The sequence below is a fragment of the Diuraphis noxia genome, unplaced genomic scaffold (genome assembly GCF_037042655.1).
Source record: "Diuraphis noxia isolate RWA-SAM2 unplaced genomic scaffold, SU_Dnox_SAM2 contig0005, whole genome shotgun sequence".
In the NCBI taxonomy this organism is placed as follows: domain Eukaryota; kingdom Metazoa; phylum Arthropoda; class Insecta; order Hemiptera; family Aphididae; genus Diuraphis; species Diuraphis noxia.
Window position 1 is genome coordinate 6,826,254 of NW_028301715.1, and position 26,556 is coordinate 6,852,809.

The window sequence follows — 26,556 nt, forward strand, 5'->3', positions numbered from 1 at the left end:
CTACAGGACTCCCATTCGTAGGATCCATCCGTGATCGGCACAATTAAAATACAATAATAAAATATAACGAAACCGATCATCGTGAACTTAAAGGAGGCCGCGAAAAAAAATTAATCAAATTCGGATTAACTGTTGGCAACCACCGCACACTACTACCGTTGCTTTTCGTCAGTCCTCAGTTCGAGTTGGTGACTGGTGCGCGACCTGAGACAGAAATAAAATGCCTTTTCATACAATTATTTCAGACCTCGACCAGTGAAGACGGTAATATTTACCAGTTACCATCACAGATGATTACCACCCACTTGTCTATGTGGCAACGGACATGCTACAACTCCACAGTCCATTACCTAATCAGAATTCAGATTATCATATTAATATGATGTCATTGATGTGCAACTTACTGAATTAAAATATTAAATGTGAGAACCGCGAAAAAAAAACGAACTATTACCTAGGTCCAATCAATCCTTATACCTAGGTAAGTAAATAAAAATACCAACACAATAAGTAGGTATAATAATATTATTCCTGTACTCAGTAAGTTGTAAACGCTGAGCAATTTTATGATGTGCCCATGGTACGACCTCTAGATTAAATTACAGAATTCAAAATTTAAAAAAAAAAGATTTGTAAAATGTATATAGACATTACACATAGGTACAATGGTGCAAAACAAGTGCTCATAGGCCACAGTCAATAATTCAAAAGTGATGCACACTATTATAAGAGGACAGAATCGATATAATATGTAGGTACAATTAATGTTATGCCACAACAAACATGAAATTTATGTGTATCTAAGGCGATAAATTTGTTGCTTGATGCTAAAGTCTCTGGGAGAAAAAGATAAGCAAACATTTTAAGTTAAGATTACCCAATATACCATTTAATCTATTGCTTGACATTGGCCTTAGCCAATAAGTGCCTACACACAATAATAGGTGGTTTAATTAGCTGATTAACAGTAGGACCACCTAGATTAGCACAAAGTTACAGATTGTACTAATTAAAACACTGTTATTTATCATGTTATGAATAGAGTTAGTCACTAAACAGATAATGAAATAACTATTAAGTGCTTATATTATCATAAAAAAAAAAAAAAAAAAAATGTTAAATGTAGATCAATCATCAAAATATAGGAAAGTAATTTGTGTTGATTTTTTATACCTACTTTAGGTTTAGTAATAATTAGCATAATCAATCATAGGTTTTAACTATTATCATTTTTCTTTCATCAACCAAGAATTCTTAATAAAATCACAATATTACATTAAATTCAATATTTTAAACATTAGTATTTACTATTTAGTATTTATTAGTATTATAATAGTCCACAATATAGTTTATGTTTTAAGTGCCATTAAAAATTCTTATATTAACTCTAACTTATAAGTTATTAATCTAAAAAAAAAAACACATATATAAACCAGTATAACCGAGTTCTTTTCTTTTTTTAAATATATAATATGACACATAAAAATCACTTTTTACAATTTTCCATATTGTACTTATCAGGGGCGGATTGGCAAATTTTTTCGGCCCGGGAAATAAGAATCAAACCAGCCCATTCATCGAAAATGTAACTCTCCCCCCCCCCTCTCTTTCCCTAACCAAAAAAACACATGGTATTACTTAAATTTCAAAATGAATTTAGTTTCACCCTTAAATCAATAAAATATATAATACTTATATTTAAGCTACCTATACCAGTAGTGCGTTAGTCAGATAAGTTTAACCTGTTCTAACTTGATCTTAAAGTTTGATCTTACTACACTTTTAAATATTTTTTTTTGATTTATTTAAAATTACAATGTGTCAACATATTACAGGTTATTACAAGGTATTATTTTTAAATATTTATAGAAAATATCCTATTTTGTAACAATAGACTTTCAATTTAAACTTTCATTTAATGTTCTATCTTTTTATATAAATATTAAATACATTTTATTATTTTTCCAACTGTCCATAACATATTGCCTTGTCTTTACTTAATAATAACAATTGACAGTTTTCTCCACAATCATTAATTTTCATTTTTTTTATTGGATAATAATAATTACATTTTTAATACATAAATATAATATTATGAATGAAATTTTATAGTTAAGTAAATGTACCTAAGTGGCTTAATTTGATAACTGAGTTCTCTAAGAAGCAATTTACTCTTGTTTTTTAACTGTTCAATTACTTGGTCCGAATCTACATTACTCAAAATATCTTTGTTTGAAGCCATTAGCATAAAAGCTTCTAATTTATCTTCATTCATAGTATTTCTCAAGCGAGTTTTAATTACTTTTAAAATTGAAAAAGATTGTTCGCAAGCCACCTAGTTTAAAGCAAATAAAGTATAAATAAATAACATTTAAGCTAAAATAATAAAAATATTTAAGGCATTACCAGAGTTGAAGGAAGCGTGAGTAGATATTTATAAGCTAGTGTTAGTTGTTGATATGCATAAACCAAGTCTTGAAAACATAGCTAAAAACTGAGAAAACTATTCTATAAATAAGGAATTTGTTGTTTATCGTACACTCTTTCGGCCACTAATCGTACGAATGTACTAATAAAGTAATAAGTACCAAAATAAAATAATACTTTCATATTTAATTTTTCTTATTATATAAAAATATAATTTATTTTTGTAATTATATAGTAAATAAAATGGCCCTTATAAGAACCGGTCCATCGGGAAAATTCCCGATTTGCCCATCCGCCCCTGGTACTTATATCTCTTAACAAGATAACAATATTACATGAATGTAAAAATTGCGTAAATTGTTTTGAAAACCAAGTGAGGAAAAAAACTATTTTTCATCAATAATTCTAAAAATAATGCATATAATACTAAGTTTCAAAAATAAAACAAAATATTATGCAATAAGAAAAACACCAGATTAAATTTCAGTACAAAATAATATATTTTTTTAAATAGAAAAAAAGTGAGAACATTAAACACAATTCAATTTTTTAGAAGAATTTTGGTATACATTAACTATGTTAATGCTAAATTGTGTATAAAATATATAACTAATTATTTATATTGTTACAAGTACATAATATACTGATTTACTTAATGAATTATTACAATTTACTATGTTGAATTATTTACATTGGTTTGGTTAAATACTCAATAATAATGTAAATCATTATATTTTATAATTTATAAATAATAATCAATAATATAGCAATAATAAAGTTTTGTTAAATAGAACATTGAACATTTCTTAGTTTTACAATAATAATAATGAATAGATTAATAATAATCATTAAATTATTAGTATTTTATTGAAAAATATATAATAATTTAAAATAAAATACATTTAAGATTAAAAACATAATGTCATAACTATAATAAAAACAAAATATATAATAACGAATATACACGCTACTCTAAAGTATCCAATTACTTGGAATGTCAAATTTATTGAAAAAAAAAAATATATATATATATTTTAATTACTACTCTCTAAATCTAAATATATAATTATATATTTTGGTTTTTAAAGAGTAAATTAAATTAAATAATACTTGTTAATTTTTTTTTTTTTGCCAATCAAGATAAAATTTTTAATTATAAAAATATTATGGCATGTCATTCTTTGTTAGAACATACCTACATGAGGCTGATAATTAATAACTGATAGCAGATTATAATGTATAACTTAATTGTCAGTATCAAGATATTAGGCATAGGCCATTTTATTTATTAAATAATTGGGAAAAAAATTAACTGAAAAATACAATACAGTATATTAGTATAATAACATTAGGAACGTTGTTGATATCGTTGGATGGTTTGTTTTCCCCACCAAGCTTCTAGGTCAAAAGGTTTAAATCCTGAAATAAATAAAACATAAACATATACTTAGTATACAAAATATTTTAATAATTATCTTAAATTATTGTCATTAATTAATTAATATGTATTGAGCATAGTACTAATAATATAAACATTAAATTTATATTTTAACACATAAACCAAAAAATTAAATCATTACAGTTTACTACTATTAGATGTACATAAAACTAGCTCTAAAAATGTATATTATGCAATTTTCATTTTCAAAAATTAGTAATTTATGAAAATATTATTACCTATTCATATTTAATACTAAAATTGCATTTTTTAATGATTATCTCTTATATTTGAATTATTAATAAACATGTGTTGAAAGTGTGTAACTTAACTATGGTCATGTATATGAACATATGAGATAGATATTGAGAATGAATTAGAAAAATTTGATAAATAGTACCGTGTAAAAATTCATAAAATAATGCTTTAGTTTGTATTACATCAAATAAAATCAATATATTTCATAAAAATTTTATAAATTATTATCATAAGCATGCCATTAATTTGTTTAACACTTATAAGTCAGAGACATGCGGATAATAATGTCCTCTTAATAATTTCAATAGAACCATTATGAATTAATATAGAAATCAAAAAGACCTCAGTTTGTAAAAACGTAAATACAAATTCAACTATTGCAATTATTATAGATATGCACTACTTTTATTTATACTATAAGCAACAACAATAAAAAAATGCTTTTGTTATTTTAGGAATTATGCCAATTTTATTTAAGAAAGGCTGTTATAAAATTTATAAATTTAAATTTGAAAGTGTCGCTGTGCCAATACCAGAGCAGGCATTATTTCTCTGGCACATGTATGCTACTAAAAGAGGTTAACAAATTATTAAAAATTTTGCCATACCACAATTTTTATTTATCATTTGAATGATTCAAATATCTTTCCAATCTAAATTAGATGTAGGCAGTTGTTACTAAATAATAACATAAATAATAATAATAATAATAATAATAATACCTAAATAATAACATAAAACCTAACATGTATATTTCACTATTCTTATCAGTTAAATTTTTATTCATGAGCTAAAAAGTTCACTGTACTAATACACACTTACGAATATTTTACATTCCAATATTTCTTTCCTGTCTTGCATTCATACAATATAGAAAATTCAAAAAAAATCTATATAATGATATTCTCTTTATTTAATGGAAAGAATATTATACGGGGTATATAAAAATTCTGTTTTTATAGGCTACTTAAGGTGTGTCCTGTAGTAATACAAACAATTGTTTTAAAGTGATAACCCCTCATTATTACTTTGAATTATATAGTGAATATATGTATATATATTTTTAATTTATTGTTTAATATTAAGGATGGGTTTACAATAATATAAAATATATGTGATATCATATCATTTTTATTAATTAAAAATATTAATAGATTAATATAAATTACTAAAAATTGTAATTACCATACCAACTATACCAACTATACCATCTAAATCCATCACATTATAAACTTATAATACTCCTTAGAATACAAAGTTAAATAACTCGACAATTACTTGATCAAATTTTAATTTTTATACGTAAGAAAAATTATCAGCTAAATAATTTACTGTATAAAATAAGGACTGTCATTTGAAAAATAGATATTTAAATCTTCCTCAATAGTACAAAAAAATTCAAGTATTTGAAAAGGTCTAAAAATTTTCAGTTTTGAGTGCTTTTTAATTTTTAGTTTGTAGTTTTTTTCTTTTCAACACGTCATACTAAAATAGCCATTAGATACTAAAAAAAAAATTGTATATCATAATGAATTGTAATATCTTGAAATCAACTTCTTAATCAATTAACATTAGAGGTGAAATGACAAAATGTCTCATTGTAATACTGTAGTATAGTTGTGTAAGTGGAAGCCAGAAAGGTAGCCTACTTAAGTATTGGACTTACTACTAGGAGTATAAATATTATATAAAGCCTGATTGGGATTAATTAATACATAGGGTAATCAAATTTTTTAGTCACAAAAATTAAACAAATTCTACTGCCATATAACAAATATGTCAATATAAAAACTTCGATTTAATAAGTTATAAAAACAATAATTCTAAAAAATATCCATTATGTTATCAATAACTATAAACTTAATTTTATAAACAATATAAAAAAAACCAAATATAATTTAATAAAATTAAAGCATAATACCTTTTAATGTATCACTATTTCCTTCTTCATAGAACTGTATATGAAAACGACCTAAAATAATAAATTAAAATAAATGGCATATTTATTAATATAAATTGTCATTAACTAATAGTAAATAAAATAAATAAATGAAAATTTAATATAGAAGAAAATTAATATATACAGGGTGATTCTTTTATCAAACAATACTCATTATTTCAAAAACTATTGAATTTTTTCAAATTTTTTTTTTTTAAATTTTGGAACCATCTTGTTCTAGAACTATATATTTTTTAAATATTTTCACCCTTATATTTATCAGGTTAACCATTATCAACTTTTGATTTTCAAATGACAACCTATAATTAAAATTTGATAAACTAAAGAGGCTATTTTTTCAATGAATTTTCACGTTTAAAATTTCATTTTTCGTCAATTCGTTTACAAGATATAGTCTCCTAAAGTTGGGTGGTGTTTGTGTGTTATAGGTGTATGTTAGGTGGTATTTACACACAAACACCATATAAGTGTTGTTTGATAAAAGAATCACCCTGTATATATACACAGTAATCCTCTGATTATCCGAATGCCAATCATCCGGATGTCCAATTAACCAGACGAGAAAAAAAACGGCACATGCCATTATTCATACACGTGAAAATGTGTACAGAATTGCACTTTGGAAAGGTAGGTTATGGAATAAGTTACTGAAGAAAGTTGAAGATACCCAAAATGTGGAATTAAATGTTGAAATAACTGAAATACAAGAGTGTATAAGACAAGTTCACATATTTGGGGATTGTGATGAAGACAATATAAATGAGAGATTGCTTATAGATACAAATAATCCTAGAAATCAGATACTTTCAGACGATGAAATTGTTCATAACATATTTGAAGATGATACTGAAGAAGAGGAAAATGAAACTGACGATTTTATTGAAGGTGAAAATGGGAAATCTCATTCTGAAGCTTTTGATGCATTGGATTTGGTGTTTAAATGGTTTGAGAGGCAAGAAAAATCAAACACCGCTCAATTGTTGTATTTAAGAAGATTGAGAAAATGGAGGGGAATGAAAGAAATTGTTACATGATAAGCCGTAAGGGTAACCAAAAATAGATAAAATATATATCACTAATATGTAAGAAAATAAAGAGCCTTGGGGGGGGGGGTCTATCCCCCATATCCCCCCCGCGAGAACGACCATGCACCCTTGGCATTAATTAGTCCGGATAATCAGTTCTATTTTATATACAGGGTGATTTTTTTATCATGAACCACTCATTATTTCAAAAAATATCAATGTTTTTGAAAATATTTTTTTACAAAGTTTCGTGTTGTTAAAAAAACAACATTTTTATTAAAAAATTATGTTTTTAAATATTTTTTATCCTTATAATTTTTTAAGTTTTTTACTTTTTTGAATGACAACCTAGAGTTTTAATTTCATATTCCAAAGCAGAATATTTTTCTAAGTATTTTGATACGTAAAAATCGAATTTTGGACGAGTAGTTTATGAGTTATAAGTATTTAAATTTTAGATTGGCGGAGTGAAGTGGTACGGGGTTAACCCGCAAAATGTTTGTCCACTACTCCGCTTGTCTAAACTTAAAATACTTATAACTCATAAACTACTCGTCCAAAATTCAATTTTTAAAATACTTAGAAAAATATTCTGCTTTGGAATATGAAATTAAAACTCTAAGTTATCATTCAAAAAAGTAAAAAAATTAAAAAAATATAAGGATAAAAAATATTAAAGACATAATTTTTTAATAAAAACGTTGTTTTTATAACAACATGAAACTTTGTAAAAAAATATTTTCAAAACCATTGATATTTTTGAAATAATGAGTGGTTCATGATAAAAAAAATCACCCTGTATATTAAAAAAATATTTAACTCTACCTTCAACACAAGCTATGCTTACGGAAGGTAGATAATTTTTATTCAATTTTATGTATTTTATTGTTATGCAAGTATTTTGAGAAAAAAAAATATTATTATTATTAAGAGTAAACAATTACTATAATTATTTATTTATCATTTTTGAGTATAAAATAATGTATAATTATAATTTATATCAAATTATAATGTATAAAAGAATTTCCATCTATTTAATGTATAATTGTACATAATATGTATTCATGATTTCATCAAATCTTTTACCAACAGGCAACAGAACATGAGAAAATATGTGTCCTACTCCTAGCTACACAGCAGTTGCTATTGAAGGTAAATACAGATTGAGCAGAGAACTTTTTTAGTAACAGCAGTAAATTGTAATAGGTTTTAAGGTGTAACTAATCACGTAGTACATTCTTACACGGTTGCACCAGCTGATGATATGTATTATTGTTCAACCATACTATGAGTGTATAACAATTTATAAATTAGCATAACCATGATTTGGAGAAAGCATTCCTTACTGGGCACTGGGTATTGTCTTATTATCTTAGTTATACAGTAAATTATATTTTATTAATTTTAAATAAATTAGTTGTGTTTGATTTATCATAGCATAAGCCATAAATGAAAAAATAAAAAATAAACTCATTACTAAGACACAATTTACTTGTTAATACAACTACAGTACAATTATACTTATCCTTAATAGGGATAAATAATGTATTAAATAACCTTATAATTAACTAATTCTTATCATTTATAAGAATAAGGAACTTACCATTAGGTCCTTGGCATCCATTTTGATATTCTTGAAAAATAACATTCCATGCTAAAACATTAGAAATAACAAATTATAAACTATCAAATTAGTAACTCTTCCTTGGCTTATTATAATATATAGCCATACAGAATTATTTTTATTTTTTTTTTTTTTTAGTTTAGAATTAATGTTTTGTATTTTTATGTTATACAATTTACATGAAATTATTAATTATAAAATATTTAGTGATTAAAATATAATTTAAAAGCTTGTAGGATTATTCTGTTTATGCTATATAAATTAAGCGTTTTAATAGGTAATTCTTAAAAATATATTTAAATAATATCTTAATTAACAAATTTACATTAATTTAAATATTATATTAAAAATGATTAGTATAAAAGATGATTTGGTTTTATTTTATATAGTATGTTATTGTATTTATCAAATGTTGCATCTTTAAGGACAAAAAAATCATATTTTACTAATACCTACATTTTTAAAAATCTACGCAACACCAAAAATTTAACATAGATGTTCTAGTAATATACAAGGGCGGACTGGATATTTTTAGCCGGGGTGCAAAATTAATTAAGGTCCCATACATTTTTTTCAAATCTACTAAGATTTATTATGAGTGATACATACAATGTTATATTATAAATATAATAATAACAGTATTGTCAATTTCTATTATAATTTATCTTTCTATTCTACATTACAATAAAAGTTAAATTAAAAAGGGCCTGACAGTGGTAATCGTGAGCCCGGATCATAAATAAGAATGGGTGCCCGGGGTGCTACTTAGTGTATAGCACCCTAGACCAGTCCGCCCCTGGTAATATAATATTTATTTGAAAATGAATAATACGACAGAAGGAATAATAGTATAACATAGATCAACGATAAAAAATATCAATAATTGTGTTGTTTAGTTGAGTAAATAGCCAATAAGTTATTACAAGTTTAATAGTAATAGCTTAAGAGGAATGGAAGCAATGATTTTCTGCCTTTGGCTAACACGCATATTAAAAATCTGTGGAAGCTGATCTCAATATTAGACTTAACAACAAATTCAAATATGTTTTTATAATTCTTATTATTTCATTAGATCAATTGGTAAAATGGAATACAGACATTTTTAAATTCCTATGGTGCATGTCTGACGTCTGTTAGGCAAAGAAAAAAATTATCAATTCTGATTGCCTTAATATAATATTCAAGGCTAGATGAAAAAAAAAAATTTTATCATAAAGAAGTTTCAATTACTGAAAGGTTAAGTAGATATTATTTCAAACAAAATATAATACTTACAACCACCAACAAAATGAATAAGTTCATCATGTTGTGATAAATTGTTTCGATCATTTGTCGCAGGTGAATTATGTTGTGTTGATATTGGTAGGGGTTGTGCATCTCGAGTTCTCGCAGACGGTCCAGTTAAACGACGCCCCATGATAGATGTATTATTTACACTGTAATGTATTGAATTTAATCAAATAAATAATGCTGTTTTATTCAAAAATAATAATAAATTACAAGCACGTAATTTAGGGATGGTCGGTGGAAGCGATCACCCCCACCCAACACCGTATTATAGTACCTAATAATTAATAAAAAAATAAAATTCTCAGTTGATGATATAATCAAATGCTTTGCTTCTATGAAAAAAGGAATACTAATATAATATTATAATTTTTACTGTGTAATAATACATTTAATATTAACTAATATGTTATTATTTTTTATAATTCTTATTCTTAGTAAGCAAGATAAATTGTATGAAATCATTGTATTTATACCTGAAACTTGTGAGTATCACAATAATATTATATACCTATATATATAATTATATATTTTGAAACTTTGTTTAACAATAAAAATAAACCACCAACATTATAATAAATGATTATAAAGTATACAACATTGCAAATTTTTTAAGCCTACAGCATTCTGAAAAAGGTTAATCCCCCCCCCCCAAAAAAAAATAAAAATAAGCAACTATTTACGTGCCTGAGAAATTATAAAGTAAACATTGACAATCCAAGAAAAAAAAAACAAGGGATCTTAGTTGAGCTTATTTATTATGTAGTTGTCTAAGAGAAAAATGCAGTGTAACTGTAGAGAGATGATGACCCCAGTGGGTGAGGAGCAAAGGAGACAACCAAATTGAGAAAAATAATAATCATTTTTAATAAGTGTTGGACTCAAATACGTCGTAGGTTCGTAAGTACGCCACGACCAACGAGAATTATATTTACTTAATGCCACGCGTACAGTTGACGAGTCTATGGAAGCCGAGTGGATTATTCACCTAAAAACGAAATTCGTCGTTTGGAACACGATCCATTCCAAGATGTTTCGTGTCGTATGCGACCGGTTACTTTCAGTCTATATAGTCAATGCAGTTGCATCGGTATTATTTATTACACCTTAATCGTCGTTAAACGATTAAAGGTAAATACCTTTTCCGGAAAGAAAACTTACCCAGTAATCTGTGTCATTGGCTTTTGAACGGCTTTTGTAAGTCTTGTGCGGGCTATATGAGAGTATGACTTACGATGATACAACAATGATAATATTATTAAGCGATGTAGTACAAAACAATATATAATATTATTGTGAAATAAATTTAACGAAAAACAAAAGAAAAGTTTACAAAACTGCAGTTTGCGAGAAAGACGCACTACGATAATGGTTGGGCACTATCACCGAGACACCGACCAAGGAATAATAATAAATAATAATTGGGAAACAAATGAAACAATGCAACTTACGCAGTCACGCCGTAGTACACTAGACATTAATTTAGTTGTTGTAAGTGAGTTGTGTCTAGTACTCTAGTACGCTAGTGCTAGTACCACGGAATGACGGAATAGCTGATTGCTAAACGCATTGTGATTTGTGGCGACACGGACAAAGTGATAATGAATTGTTGTTAAAATAACACCACTAGACCGCGGTATATAAGAGCGTTGTGGACCGCAACCTAACCGTTTTATTTATTTTTGAGATATCATGGAACAGAAATAAAATATATTAACGAGTATTTTAATAATTTATTATTGCTCGTAACGGTCGGCGGTCGTACCCACACGACGTGTACCCACGATTTAAGAATTAAGATATATTATCTTAAATTGTGCTCGTACCATAGATATTAAAAAATATGGATAGGCCCGGCATCATGGCTAATTAATAAACAGGGCGCGTGTTCTGCTGAATATTCTAGAATCACTATCTATGGGGCGATTGTAAACTCCACCGATTTACAGGTAGTCGATTTTAGGGTTGGATTTATAGCATGTAAATTCCACCGATGTCCGATACGTATTTTTGACCTGAAAGCGCGTAAATTCCATACATCAACTTTTCATGTTTCAAATTTTTTTGCAATAGAATTAATGTCTGTAAAGCCCGAAAACTCAAAATTAACACAATTCACAGATTATATTTTAGACACCCCCATTACAGAAGAAGCAATTTCCACCAAATATTTGGGCTCAATGTAGCGCTGAATTGAATTTAACTCCAACACACAACCAAATATACATCACTTTACAAAAGCTCTATTAGATATTCAATCATTCACTTACATTAAATTAAACAGTATTAAGAGGACGTTACACCCGCGTGTGCTGTTTCCGTCTTACAAGTGCGTAACATTGCGAAAAATTGTTTCGCGCGGGAAAGAACCGAGAAAACTACAGTCACAACTAATAAACGAAATTTTCACCACATAAAAAGGAGAATTCAGTCTGTGCAATATCGTTATTATTTTTTCGATATCACTTCTTATACAAAAAAAAATTCTTATTGTTTCATTATACATTAATTTTGTGTTTTTTAATCATGAATAATTTTGTTTGTAGTTCTGATATCGAAAAAATAAAAACGTTATTGCACAGACGAAATTCTCCTTTTTATGTGGTGAAAATTTCGTTTCTTAGTTGTAACTGTAGCTTTCTCGGTTCTTTCGTATTGCGAATTTGCGTGCGTGTTTGGGTAAGGATGTTCCTTAGCCACCGCTGTGTAAAAATGGATTTGCCTAATAAATAACCCCGGAAAAAATATCCCCGGAAAAAATAACCCCGAAAAAAAAAACCCCGAAAAAATAACCACGCGAAAAAATAACCACGGAAAAAATAAACCTATAATAAAAATGATTTGTAAGTAATAAAGTATAAATTTGTAAAACAATGTCAATAATATATAAATAAAAAATTCTCATTATAAACGTGGAATACAATACAATTTGTCAATTTGTCAATTTATATAATATAATAATTTGGTTGTAAAGTATAAATTTGTAAAATAATGTCAATAATATATAAATAAAAAATTCTCATTATAAACGTGGAATACAATACAATTTGTCAATTTATATAATATAATAATTTGGTTTTAAATTACCGAATTATCACATTACATTAAATTTAAGATAAAGTTAGTACTGTTAGTAGTACCTTCCTTATCCGTTATAATATGTCACTGTACCTAGCTATTGTAGGTATATCTGATCGATATGACAGACAGACCGTGCTTTTAATCGTTTTTATCGTAGGTATACAATAATTTTTCATTAAATCCAAAATTAATATTATTTGTGGGAACATAACAATTGTACGTAGGTAATAGGTATGTTATACATTTAGATTTGAGATTAATTTGAAAACTTATATTAACTTATATTATGGGGTTATTTTTTCCGTGGTTATTTTTTCGCGTGGTTATTTTTTCGGGGGTTTTTTTTTCGGGGTCTAAATTTCCGGGGTTATTTTTTCCGTGGTTATTTTTTCGCGGTACCGTAAAAATGTATTAGCCTCTCCAAAAACAAAATCTTGGCCACGCCACTGAGCTCAATGGTAATTAGTCTAGGACTAAATAGGAATAATGCTCAAAAAATGTTATTATCAAAATTTTTTAATTTTTTTTTATGCTGGAAATTTATGTCTCGCTTTTAAAAAAATACCCTCAAATACGTACCTGATTCGCTTTCCGTGTAGCGTCCTTTCAGAGACATAATATATTATAAATATTTAATCGTGCATTCGTAGAAGGAAACTCTCTGGTAGTCTGGTTCAAAACTGTCGAACAATTTCTCATCAAAATGTCATAACAATATTATTATTTCCACCCGACTACCCGATATTGATACAATAGTTGCCTATTCTACTCCTTAAGATCAACATGAATCGTTATACTAATAAACTGTCATGTATATTATCTTATAGATCATAAAAATATTATGCAGTGTATGATCTAGGACATAACCTATCATGGACCTTTTAACTATTACAGTACAGAGGTTCTCAAAGTGTGGGGCGAACTCTTTATGAGTAGGAAGTAGGACTGAAAAAAATATTTGTGCAATTCGCATAATAATAATCACTAGGGCAGAGGACTTGTATCATGTAGCATTTGCATATTTTTTATTGGACAGTCACAAAAATAGCAGAGTGCGAAACAAATACGTTTCATGCTTCCACTAAGCTAGTTTTGAAATTTTAATGTGCATATAAATGCATATTTTAGGTTTTTTTGGTTTGTAGTAGGGCATATTTTACACTTTTATACGCTATTTTATATTTTTTGAGACATATTCTACTTGAATCGATTTTTTCCACAGTGACATTTTGATTTCAAACAATACAGTCAAAATGTTTGGATGAAAATGTATTTATTTTTAAATTTTATCGTTTAATAGGTATGGTTTTGGACTGTGCTCGGGCACACATTTTTTGTAGAAGCGATAACGATTTTAAATTTTTAACGTACAGTATACCTGCTACGACATCACCACCGTCCACCACAGATGCGTGTGTACACCATGTGGGCTTTTATTCGATTAGGATAGAAAAAAAAAAATGATAGGTTAGTGCATATTTTAATTGCATATTATGGGGTTTTATTAGTGCATAAGTGCTTGCATCTAATAGAGCTTTTTTTAGAGCTACAAGTCCTCTGCCCTAATAATCACCATTAAAGTCTTTGTTACGAGGGGGTTCACAAAACTTGGGGGGGGGGGGGCTGCTGGCCTGAAAAGTTTGAGAACCTCTGCTATACCTATAGTAAGTAGTGCGGTAGTAGTATAATTTATTTATACATATTTTTATTCGTTTAAAATTGCATTGGTTATATGTACATTTTTAAAAAACAATTAACGTGATAATATATTATTGATAACAATAATAACATTAACTATTGCATGAAACTTATTAGTAGGTAGGTACTTCGTTGATGGTCGGGTCTAAACAAAATTCTCTGAAAGTGTTTCCCATATAATTTTTTGTCAAATATTTTAACATGGTATTAATTATAATCTGTTAATAAAGACTTTTTTTTATCTTTAATACTTAAAAAAAAACTACAGATTATTCTGTATGCATTGTGCAGCAGTGCTGTTCTTGGGAATTACGTAATCATACCCGTACTGACGAAAAATAAATAAATAGGTACTCGTAAAATACCGCGAACAGCTCTAAAATGTGAAAATAAAAATTCAGGTTAATGCGGTCTCATAAAAAAAATAATAGTTTTGTATTAACTAAATAATTTAATAATAATCTCTGAAATCCCTCATAATAAAACATGTTTATAGAAAAAACTTATGATTTAACCTATTAACTATGGTAATAATATCTACAGATGTCTGTAAATTACTGTAACCCAAAAATAGTTAATATATTTTGTGCCTAAACATTATCGCGTAAACTTAAATAAAATATTAAAATACACTTTTACAAGAAGGTACTAGGTATCTTAGTATCTACGCATATTTGTTTTTGAATTACAACAAAATAAGATAATGTTTTCAGTGTTTTCACAAGAAATCGTTGCGAATGAATATCCAATGCTTTTTTTTTAATTTTATGATATAGACAGAGATTGTATTTCATGTTCCACAATTATTCGTTCCAATAAACATTTGTCCCAAAAACTTTAGTCATATAAACATGTTTATATCTTTGACTTTAATTCACATCAATTGCAATACACATTTTCAAATTAGAATAAATTCTAATAGTTCTATTTGGTTTTAGTCGTTTTATACAACTAGACCAGACTTATTGTAATGTTACCCTTCATAGCTGTACGTTCTATAAAATTGTTCACCTGAATAATAAATTGGCCTATGATCTTGCTACACAAACGACAAATCTATTTACATAACAACTCTGACAAATTATGTAGATAAAATGTAGATAAAAACAACATAATAACTACTCATTTTTATTTCTAAACAATGTGGACAAATTAAAATAGTACATCGATCCATCAATTTGAAAACAGTGTTGTTCAGTGTAGTATTTCATGAACACACGATTCAAAAATTAAAGTTATATAGAATTGAACATTCAGCTGGGTTCAAAATTTAAGATTAATCTGATTATGAATCAATACTCATCAATCAATACACTTATGACTAATGAGTAATTTGTTCTGAATTTTTATGTTTATATTTGTATTTAATTTTTTAACTGCCATAAAATTAATTTATTAGAATATTAATTTACATGTGAGATAAAATTTCATTTATAACCTAAATTAGGTATGGATCCATAATTGTGAAATTTATAAAAAGTTTACACAGGTATGTGTTAAACATTGTACCTACAATGCAGTGTAATTTCTACTTTTTAGAAATACTATAAAAAAATTTAATTTTTACTGCAGAAAAAAAAACAGTAAAAAACATCTAATTGTATAATTATTACAATTTAATGGTAAATACTAAATAGGTTCATAACTTTAGGCAAATTAGGATAGAGACTTTCAGGTGGTATTTACAAAAAATAGGAAATGATATTTTGGATAAAAAAAAAAATATTAAAACACATAATTGTACAGTTATCATATAATTGTTATACATATCTATGATAAAATACAATAAAACAAGGTTTGCTATTTGTTTTTTTATATATATATTATAATGTATGTATTTATAAGATTAATAATCAAATATCACAAAAATTCCAAATCAAACAAGACTCCATGAACATTAAACACATAAATTTGTACGTCATCCATTAGAATGAACTGCATGCCATTTAAAGAGGAGAAAACACAACTAAATAAATAAAGCTTCAATTATTAGTATATATATTTTTTTACATTTTTTTTTTTTCTTACTAGTTGGTCATGAAATCCAGTTTGAAAGAACATATTATTATTTACACCTTAACAATTACATAACCACTTTTATTCTTTTTTAAATATTCAAATTATTATAATTATCAGTATAATAATAGTTTTTACGAATTTTTAAAAAATATAAATATAAATAAGTTAAAATAGTTTTCGATTAAAACAGAAATAAATGGATCAGTCAACTGGTTTCAAACGTTAATGCGATTTGAAATTATAATTATTATAATAAATGTGTATCATCGTGTTACCGTTTGAATTCACATGTAACAATTTATTAATAATATATATAATATGATCAATAAACACTCAGTTTTTATAAGATAATTATTATTATATAATATTGTAACAAAAACAGTGGAATTAGGCACAACAGTACAGGTTGATGGAAATCTGGCAGAAGGGGAGTTAGTTATAATAACATTATGAGTAATATATACCTAACAATATGGAATACTAGGGGTTGGCTGTTAACTCTATATAATATTAAAACCTGAAGACCTACATAAATACTAAATAGGTAATGTCAATTATAATGATAATATAGTATGCTAAAACAAAAATGATATTCAATTAGAAAACAATTTTATGAAAGATACTAGGTTTATGATGTAGTATGCACCATAGGCTTAAATATTATTAATGAAGTAGTCTACCTTGGGAATTAATATTTTTGATTACCATAATATAATGATAACAAGAGTATACTTTTAAAAATATTTTATATTTATAAATAAATTGAATATATATTAGTAAATTTCACTTAAATTACAAAACAAAACATTTACAACAAATAATGGAACTAAATAATTTCAAAACAAGTCATCAAGGCAAGTAAAAGAAATACTAATTTAATACTATTGAGCTTCGATATTCAATTATTTTTGCAAATTATTCAATGACTATAAAAGAATATACATTTGATACCTAAAGAAAATAAAAATTCAACAAAACAAAAAACTATGATTTCACCGATGTAAAGTTTCTATCAATTAAAATTAAAAAAAAATATTATAAAGAAATTAAATCATATTTTTTTTTTTTATTTTATTTAAGTTTCCTTTGACTAGGAAGGAATATACATTAATACATATTTTGATATACAAATTGTGTCAGGGTACGGTCAACAAACATGAAAGCCATTAAGTTATAAATAATTTCTAATTTTCCAATCAAGCAAAACCTTCTGCCATAAATTTCAAAGTTTTTGAAGTAATATTATTTAAATTATGTGCGCTTGTATTAACATTTATTATTATTATTATTAATGGTAATGATAAAATTTCAAATGAATCATTGCAGTCATATTATGACCAATAAAAAAAAATTACCAAGGCAGTTATTTATACTTAATAAATTAAGATATCATTTTTAAAAGGTATAATACAATTATAGTAATGCAATAATTTAAACAAAATATGATATAATATAATATTATACATTTTGTATAAATTATATGTTACTAGGTATAGGTTAATTATAGGTTTGCAACAATATTCAATAATATCTTACATAATTGTTTTATTTAAGTAAATAAAAATAAGATAGTTAATGATTGGAAAATCAGTTAATAAATTAAACCATAAGCTAACTCACATTGTACAAACATGTATGTATAAATATATATTTATCAATATTAGCCTTCCATGACTAGTACTAAGGGAAATTATTTCCTAATTCCACTTAAATATTTATATATGTTAATTATTTAGCTATTTAGGTATTTAAAAAAAAAAATAACAAATATATACATAATTAATAAAAAAATATACATTTTGTCAAATGAAAAAATGTCATCCCAGTATCCTTCCAACTAATTACATATTAAAATGTTCTTGAAATGTAAAATTTTAATAATATTCAATATCGAGACATTCAAAATGAAGATTAAAAATAACACAATATAACCCAAAATAATTAAACAACTAAAAACAAAAAAGATAAAACAAACAAACAATACTTAATGGGGCTTCCATTATGAGCTCTTTTTTCTTATTTTGTTATTTTATATAATTTATTTAAGCCATATACCTACTCTATTTTAAAAACAATTAACAACAAACATAACACATATATGGCCATTACAATACACTGGCGAAATGTATCAACCACTATGTAACAATAAACAAAATAATAATAATAATAAAATAATAATAATAATAATAATAATAATAATAATGATAAAATAAAATATGTTATAAAATTGTTGGTTTTAGTTTTTTTTATCGAACAATGAAATTGAATTAGAATCTCCAGTGGCAATTAATTTAGAACATATTACATATAATGTTTAAATGTTAGCAAATTTAAATGACATACATTATGGTAACTAAAAGGCAAATTATACAACACAGGTTTTTGATTTGAAGAGATTTTCAGACCAATATATAGTTTTGAAATTAGTTGAAAACAAACTCAATGAATATCCCAAAAATATATGAAATAAATAAAGTAGGTATGGGGTTTGTTTAACATTTAACTTCAAAACAGATACTGGAGACGGAAATTTATTTGAAATTCATTAAAGATAGATGTTAGATTTAACTTTTACGTTAAATTTTTGTATAAATTGAGCAAAACCAACCAAGTAAAAATTAATATTAAGCTAATTTTGAATTATTACACATTTAAACATTAAGATACATTTTTTTGAGGCTATTTAACTCTGGATTAATTTTTAAACCTTTTGTTTTTAAGTAAGCAAAATATTGTGATAAGTTAAAATGATTTAAGTATAGTATAGAATAATAAGACAGAAAAACCCAAACAAATGACTCTCATCAAATAATTTACATTTAACTACATCATATTATATAAGTTAACTATATGCTATACATTTGAATTCAATTTATTAAATTGTATTGTTGGCCATTTGCTATCATGGCCTCAGTAAAAATTAAAAAAAAAATCTAGTCTACTAACTATAACTTAGTTTTTAATATTATTTTTTTTTCCATTTTAATTTGAAAACATTTTCAGAAGACATTTAAGCGTTATAAAATTATAAATTAAATTTTTCTTCCAAAAAAACTTGATATCTTCTTATTTATCATAAATATTGTAACATTGTTCTACTAGATTATATAACTAGACCTCTTTCATTTCTATTTCATATTTTTTTATATATCAATAAAAATAAAACTAAAAAACAAAAAGTTAAATAAGAATATAAAAAAAAAACAAAAAAATTTTTAAAAAAATTGGTCGATTAACGGATGCGGGTGACAAATGTATCGTATTGTTTCATGGGATAATTTAACACTTTTTCATCTAAAATAATTCAATCAATAAAAATTAATAAAATTTGGTATGAAATACAAATAATATTGCATACATTAAAATGTTTATAAAATTACTTGCATCGTAATGTAAAAATAAAAGACAAAACAAAACAACATTGCTTATAAATATAAATAATATAAATATACATGTTTATAAGCATTCTGTAATTTAAAGTCATCTGATCTAAACAATAAATGAAGTATATAACAACACTGTGATAAGCAAATATAAAGAAAAATCAAATCTCTTTGTAATAACATCAAGCTTTTAAATTTTGTTCAAATCCAATCAGTCAATACTCACAACATTTTCTATTATACATATAAAAAAATGTATAAGTACTTATAATAACATTTATTTAACAATGTCAAAAAATAAATATCAATGCAACTGAAAACTTGAGGTTAAGAATATTACAAGCTTACTAAAATGTAATAACATAATTGGAAATTATTGATAAATTAAGTTGAAACATAATAGTTACTTGTTAATATTCAAAGTAATTCATAATTATACTATGTCAATGCAAATTATGATTATAAATAATTCAAATTGATATTTATATATATATATATATATATATATATATATATATATATATATAAATACTTATATAAATATATGACATACAAATATAAACTAATGCTTGTTAATGTATAATTTTTATCACAGTTATGTTATTTAAATCTTTTAATATATACATAAACATAAGTATATATATAAATATAATATATCTATATAGGAGTTTAGTTTCAAAGTTGTTTTGTTTTATGCATTTTTTTCATAAAAGGAAACAATCATAAGATATTGAACTTATGTAAAAAAAAACTAACAATAAACATAATAATTTGGACAAATTGATTAGAATATAATGACAGTAGGACGGGGATATATTTATGTATCACTGTTGTTTTAAGCCTATCAATTCAGCATAAAACAATGTTACAATTTTTGTATCGATACTGTCCGGATCCTTCCACTTATCTGCCATACTTGAAGTGAATTGTTTTTATACTGAAAAATTTTTTTTTTTATTCTTTATTATTATATAAACAATCTGTACCTCATGGGTACAATAAGAGTATTAGCTGAGATAATAATATAATACATGAAAAGGCTTGATAAAAGCAGCCACCCAGTGATGACAATTAAATATTGAGATTATACATTAATTTATATAATATGTATTTGAATTTATTTATTTGTTTTTTTTTTATATATATAAAATATTAAGTTAACATATCTCTACACCAGTTGCGTTTTAAATGCCTTGGAGAATTTCCCGGAATAGTATTTGCTGATAGAGCTTTAATCAAAGGATTGGGATGAGATGCAAGCCGATTATGGAATCTTTTATACTAAGTGACTGCTTCTTCTTTTACAGATTTGATTTTCAGGTCCGCGTGAAGGGTATGATTAGAAACATAAGTGGGGGAGTTTGTTAATTTTCTTAGTGCAATATTTTGAAAAGCCTGAATACGATTTGTATTTGATTTTTTTGCATTTCCCCAGAGTTGGAGACCATAGTCTAAATGGGTTTGATGAGGGATTTATACATTAGAAGTTTTATATTAAGGTTGGTGTTTTGTTATTGACTAGTAAAGATTTAAGCATACGAAGTCAGAGGTTTAGTTGAAGTCTTTGTTGAAATTTTAACCGTGTATGCTGGGCCCATACTGAAAAATGAACCATAAATGACCTCATGATTTTAAGCTAAATTTATTTTAATAAATTTACATACTATATAAAATTGGGTGTTTCAAAAATATAAAATAAAAATGTATTTAATTGAAATTGGAATAAACATATTTACATAACAATAAATTGATTTTATTTATGAATGTTTATCCTACATAATTTTTACAAAAGATGCAAGTGCTAAGAATTTGCCAATGTTTTGGATGATTGATTTAAAAAAAGAAACCTTCAACTGATAGAACAAAAGACTTTAATGTTAAAATGATGAAAAAATAATTTTCTTTAAGCTTAATTGAGATGGTAAAAATTATTTTAATACTTACAGAACGTTATTCATAAGTTGAGTCACAACTGATACTTAGGCCTTATCTAAATTTTTACTTAGGAGACTTAGTACGATTGAACTTTGATGATCCTTTCCTGGGTATTGTTCCTCGTTCACTATTAGATGTTTTGTGTCCTTTTCCAGACCGATTTGTTAGAAGACCCTCTGAAATGAGCACAATAAAATAACAATTACCTAATAAGACACACGTTGATTAATTATTACAGGAATTATAATGATTTAAATTTAAATATTAATTACTTATTAGTTAGGTTACAACTTAACTGTCTTGAAAACAGTTTCAAAAAGACCTTAGTAAATTGATGAATTCAATATGATAGATATTAAGCATTAAAAGAATAATTAGGATTAGTATACACATGATAGATGATTATAAATATAATAAGATTATATCACATTAGATTCAAATAACTTTATTTGAATAAAAATTATATTAAAAATGAGGTAACTATACCTGCTGTAAGGTTTGATTGTTTAGATTGGGGTATCATAGTAGATATAGTTTCATCTTTTTTTTCTTCTTCTACAATAGGAGTTTGCCCAAATGTGATAATTGTGGAAATGTGGCTCTCATTCCTTTCTTTGTGATGCTGTGCTACTTGTGCATAACTTAGTTTATGACCAATATTTGGAGAACCATTCCCATTAAGAACAGGATTATTGTTAGCCATATCTGCCGAAAATGTAGCAGGTGGTTGTGGTATGACACAAGCGCACTGTGATGGCAAAGGAGCCTTATGATTTGGTACAGTTGGCTTAATATTAAGAGATGTACCATTTGCTTTAGGCGTAGTAGGTGGCATGTCAGATTTTGCTGGCATTACAGTCTTATCTGTAGGATTTATTATAGAATTCGAAGTCGTAACAATATCCTGAACCTTACAACAAAACAATATAAAATCAATAATTTTAGTATATTTTAAAAACATTAATGCAGGATATGGATTAATAAATACCTTTGAGTGCAAATTAACAGAGCTCAAAGACATATTTGATACGTCATCAACAATTGCAGTCACAGGTACAGGCCCAACAGGAGGCACTGTTTGTAAACTATTTGGTAGGCTCTCTGAATTCACAGTTAGGTCCATATCATCATCAGTCTTAGATACAGAGGGTTCAGACAGAACTGTTGAAATACTCGAAGTTGAAATTACAGTAATCCTATGAATTAAAATAAGTCAATATATAAGTTAATGTAAAACCATAGGTATATATTATAAAAAAACATAAAAATCAAAATTCCACATAACAAAAAAAAATTGATTTAATAACCTAATGTGAGATCATATATAGTTTCCCTTAAACCTTAATAATATATTTGATTATTTTTGAAAATTGTCGCGTGTTGTAAATGGAAAACTATTGATATAAATTATTAATAAAGTTACTTAACTTTAAAAGGTTTCAAATCCTTAATACAACATAAAATAACATAAATTAATATTTGAAATGGTTCAGAAACAAAATTATGTTTTATCCTCGATTAAGTTTTGTTTAAATCAACTTAAAGTTTTTAGAGCTTTTAAAACAAAATAGTTATTTATTTTGAAAAAAATATACTAAAATAAATTAATTATAATACTTTGGTAACAATCTTTATATCTCTAACAATAATTTCTAATACTTACCTAGGATCAATGTTAACACGAGGTGACAACTGGTCATGGGGCAATGAAGTTGGCGACTGGTGTGATATAGATACAACTTGAGGTGGTAACGGAGGGAACGCATCAGCAGCCAAATCAAAACTTCCAGTTGGTGGCTGAGGTATAGTACCTGTGGTTACTACTTCTGGTCCTACTTCATCATCTTTCTTCCTTCGCCTATATCTATATAAAATAAAAAAATGAAGTAACTATTTAATATCAATTGATAAATATAACTCAAAATATTAGAATTTTCTATTTTTATGAATAAAATATCAATGTTAAAAATATAAATTACCTTGGTGGCAATGATGTAGGATCTTTAGGGATGTTGATTGTACCATTAGACTGTCTATCAATTACAGCTGAATCTTGATTGTCAACATAGTTTCTGGTTGCATTGGAAATATGCAAAGATCCACTACTACTAGATGACTTAGTCAGACTTCCATTTGATGTGTAACTACCAGGACGAGATGGTAAACCACTATCCGAAGCTGAACTTCGGTAATATTCACTACCACCAACAGAATTATGACGCATTTTTCCATTGGATCGACCACTATTTGAAATATGTTTGAATTTATATAAAAACATAATAATTTTATTGTTATTGTAGTAGAATAACTATGATACTACTTACGGTGCACGCGAAACATTATATCTTGAATTTTGAGGTTTAGTAAAAGCTCCTTGGGGTGCCAAGCCATTCACAGAAAATATGCCACTAAGATCAGTTGTGTAATAGGCCCCTGTTGCAGGATGAGCCCAATGTTGAATCATATTTGTAGGATAATATGGAGACTGTTGCTGCTGCTGTAACTTATTAAAACCATAAAACATAATTATTATTCAAACTAAATAACTAATCAAAAACATCCGTTTTTCAAGAATAATAATTTGATACACTTACATATACTTGCAGATTGGCAGCAGCATAATTGACTGGAGCATATTGAGCTGGTCCTCCATTTGTATAAAACAACCTGGCAGCTTGAGGATGCTGTGGGGGTGGTGCAGGAGGTCCAGATTGTGTGACACCTGGACCTTGATCTATATATGGATTGATAGGTTGAGCTTGCATTGGCGGAGTTCTAAAACCATTTACTGTTTTGATACCTGGAATTCCAGCAACAGCACCCGGTGATATTGGTGCAGCCATGCGATTCATTGGCTTTGCTTTAATACGAGCCATTATAGGTCGACCCTAAAGTAATTAAATTTAGAAATGAATCATTTATATTCAAAAACATAATTAAATTAAATATATTGACAGTTAATATAAACATACAGTTTATAAATACAGCTTAAATCTAGTTATCAAAAATTTTTAAATAAAAATTTCTGGTAGAAGTCATCATTAAATATCAAAACTTTATAAAGAATAAAATACTAAAATCATATACTACAATTCTATCCTGACAGTTTGAAATAAAATAAAAATGAAAATAACTACAAAATAATACTTCAGTTGGTAGTGCATGTAATAAATAATCACTAAAATTCATAATGTGTGAAAAATTATCATCATAAGCAATTTTTTTTTTCATTTTCAGAATATCAAAACCATCCTCACAATTTATTAGAACATATTTAATACTTCAGTTGGTAGTGCATGTAATAAACAATCACTGAACTTCATAATGTGTGAAAAATTATCATCATAAGCATTAAATTATTGTTCTCAAATAGAATCAATCTCAAAACTATCTTAACAATTCGCACGGATACGAAAAAAAATTCACAATAATACTTCAATTGGTAGTGCATGTAATAAATAATCACTAAAATTCATAATGTGTGAACTATTATCATCATTAGCAATTTTTTTTTTCATTTTCAAAACATCAAGACCATCCTCACAATTTATTAGAACATATTTAATACTTCAGTTGGTAGTGCATGTAATAAACAATCACTGAACTTCATAATGTGTGAAAAATTATCATCATAAGCATTAAATTATTGTTCTCAAATAGAATCAATCTCAAAACTATCTTAACAATTCGCACGGATACGAAAAAAAATTCACAATAATACTTCAATTGGTAGTGCATGTAATAAATAATCACTAAAATTCATAATGTGTGAACTATTATCATCATAAGCAATTTTTTTTTTCATTTTCAAAACATCAAGACCATCCTCACAATTTATTAGAACATATTTAATACTTCAGTTGGTAGTGCATGTAATAAACAATCACTGAACTTCATAATGTGTGAAAAATTATCATCATAAGCATTAAATTATTGTTCTCAAATAGAATCAATCTCAAAACTATCTTAACAATTTGCACGGATACAAAAAAAATTCACAATAATACTTCAGTTGGTAATGCAAGTAATAAATAATCACTAAAATTCATAATGTGTGAAATATTATCATCATATGCAATTTTTTTTTTCATTTTCAGAACATCAAAACCATCCTCACAATTTATTTGAACATATTTAATACTTCAGTTGGTAGTGCATGTAATAAACAATCACTGAACTTCATAATGTGTGAAAAATTATCATCATAAGCATTAAATAATTGTTTTCAAATAGAATCAATCTCAAAACTATCTTAACAAATCGCACGGATACAAAAAAAAATTCACAATAATACTTCAGTTGGTAGTGCATGTAATAAACAATCACTGAACTTCATAATGAATGAAAAATTATCATCATAAGCATTAAATAATTGTTCTCAAATAGAATCAATCTCAAAACTATCTTAACAATTCGCACGG

General features: G+C 26.2%; 2 protein-coding genes and 1 non-coding gene across 9 annotated transcripts in view; all 3 read right to left on the reverse strand.

Moving 5' to 3' along the window:
- Positions 1-2,903: 2,903 nt before the first annotated feature.
- LOC107171864 (MAPK regulated corepressor interacting protein 2-like) lies at positions 2,904-11,620 on the reverse strand. Of its 2 annotated transcripts, none has more exons than XM_089229189.1 (5): positions 11,471-11,620; positions 10,008-10,168; positions 8,712-8,762; positions 6,045-6,095; positions 2,904-3,846 (listed from the first exon to the last, which is right to left on the reverse strand). In XM_089229189.1, the coding sequence occupies exons 2-5, from the start codon at positions 10,147-10,149 to the stop codon at positions 3,776-3,778; spliced, it is 315 nt and encodes a 104-aa protein (XP_089085315.1). In that variant the 5' UTR covers positions 10,150-10,168; positions 11,471-11,620; the 3' UTR covers positions 2,904-3,775. The 2 variants fall into 2 exon arrangements, with proteins under 2 accessions (XP_089085315.1, XP_089085314.1); XM_089229188.1 differs by having other exon boundaries at positions 11,181-11,556.
- Positions 11,621-16,533: 4,913 nt separating this feature from the next.
- The window catches only part of LOC107162625 (La-related protein 4B), a 45,901-nt gene continuing 35,878 nt past the window's right edge, over positions 16,534-26,556 (reverse strand). For 4 of the 6 annotated variants that reach the window (XM_015509607.2, XM_015509609.2, XM_015509610.2 and 1 more), the window contains 8 exons: positions 24,730-25,023; positions 24,460-24,638; positions 24,115-24,378; positions 23,799-23,999; positions 23,124-23,331; positions 22,622-23,045; positions 22,145-22,311; positions 16,534-21,137 (listed from right to left, as the gene is read on the reverse strand). In XM_015509607.2, coding sequence (XP_015365093.1) covers positions 22,199-22,311; positions 22,622-23,045; positions 23,124-23,331; positions 23,799-23,999; positions 24,115-24,378; positions 24,460-24,638; positions 24,730-25,023 — 1,683 coding nt within the window. In that variant the 3' untranslated portion in view covers positions 16,534-21,137; positions 22,145-22,198. The remainder of the gene's footprint in view (positions 21,138-22,144; positions 22,312-22,621; positions 23,046-23,123; positions 23,332-23,798; positions 24,000-24,114; positions 24,379-24,459; positions 24,639-24,729; positions 25,024-26,556) is intronic. The other 2 variants (XM_015509608.2, XM_089229267.1) reach the window with 2 other exon arrangements.
- Positions 26,425-26,501, reverse strand: LOC149054823 (small nucleolar RNA Z195/SNORD33/SNORD32 family). The gene has a single exon (XR_016192241.1). It is a non-coding gene; the product is annotated as a small nucleolar RNA Z195/SNORD33/SNORD32 family (small nucleolar RNA).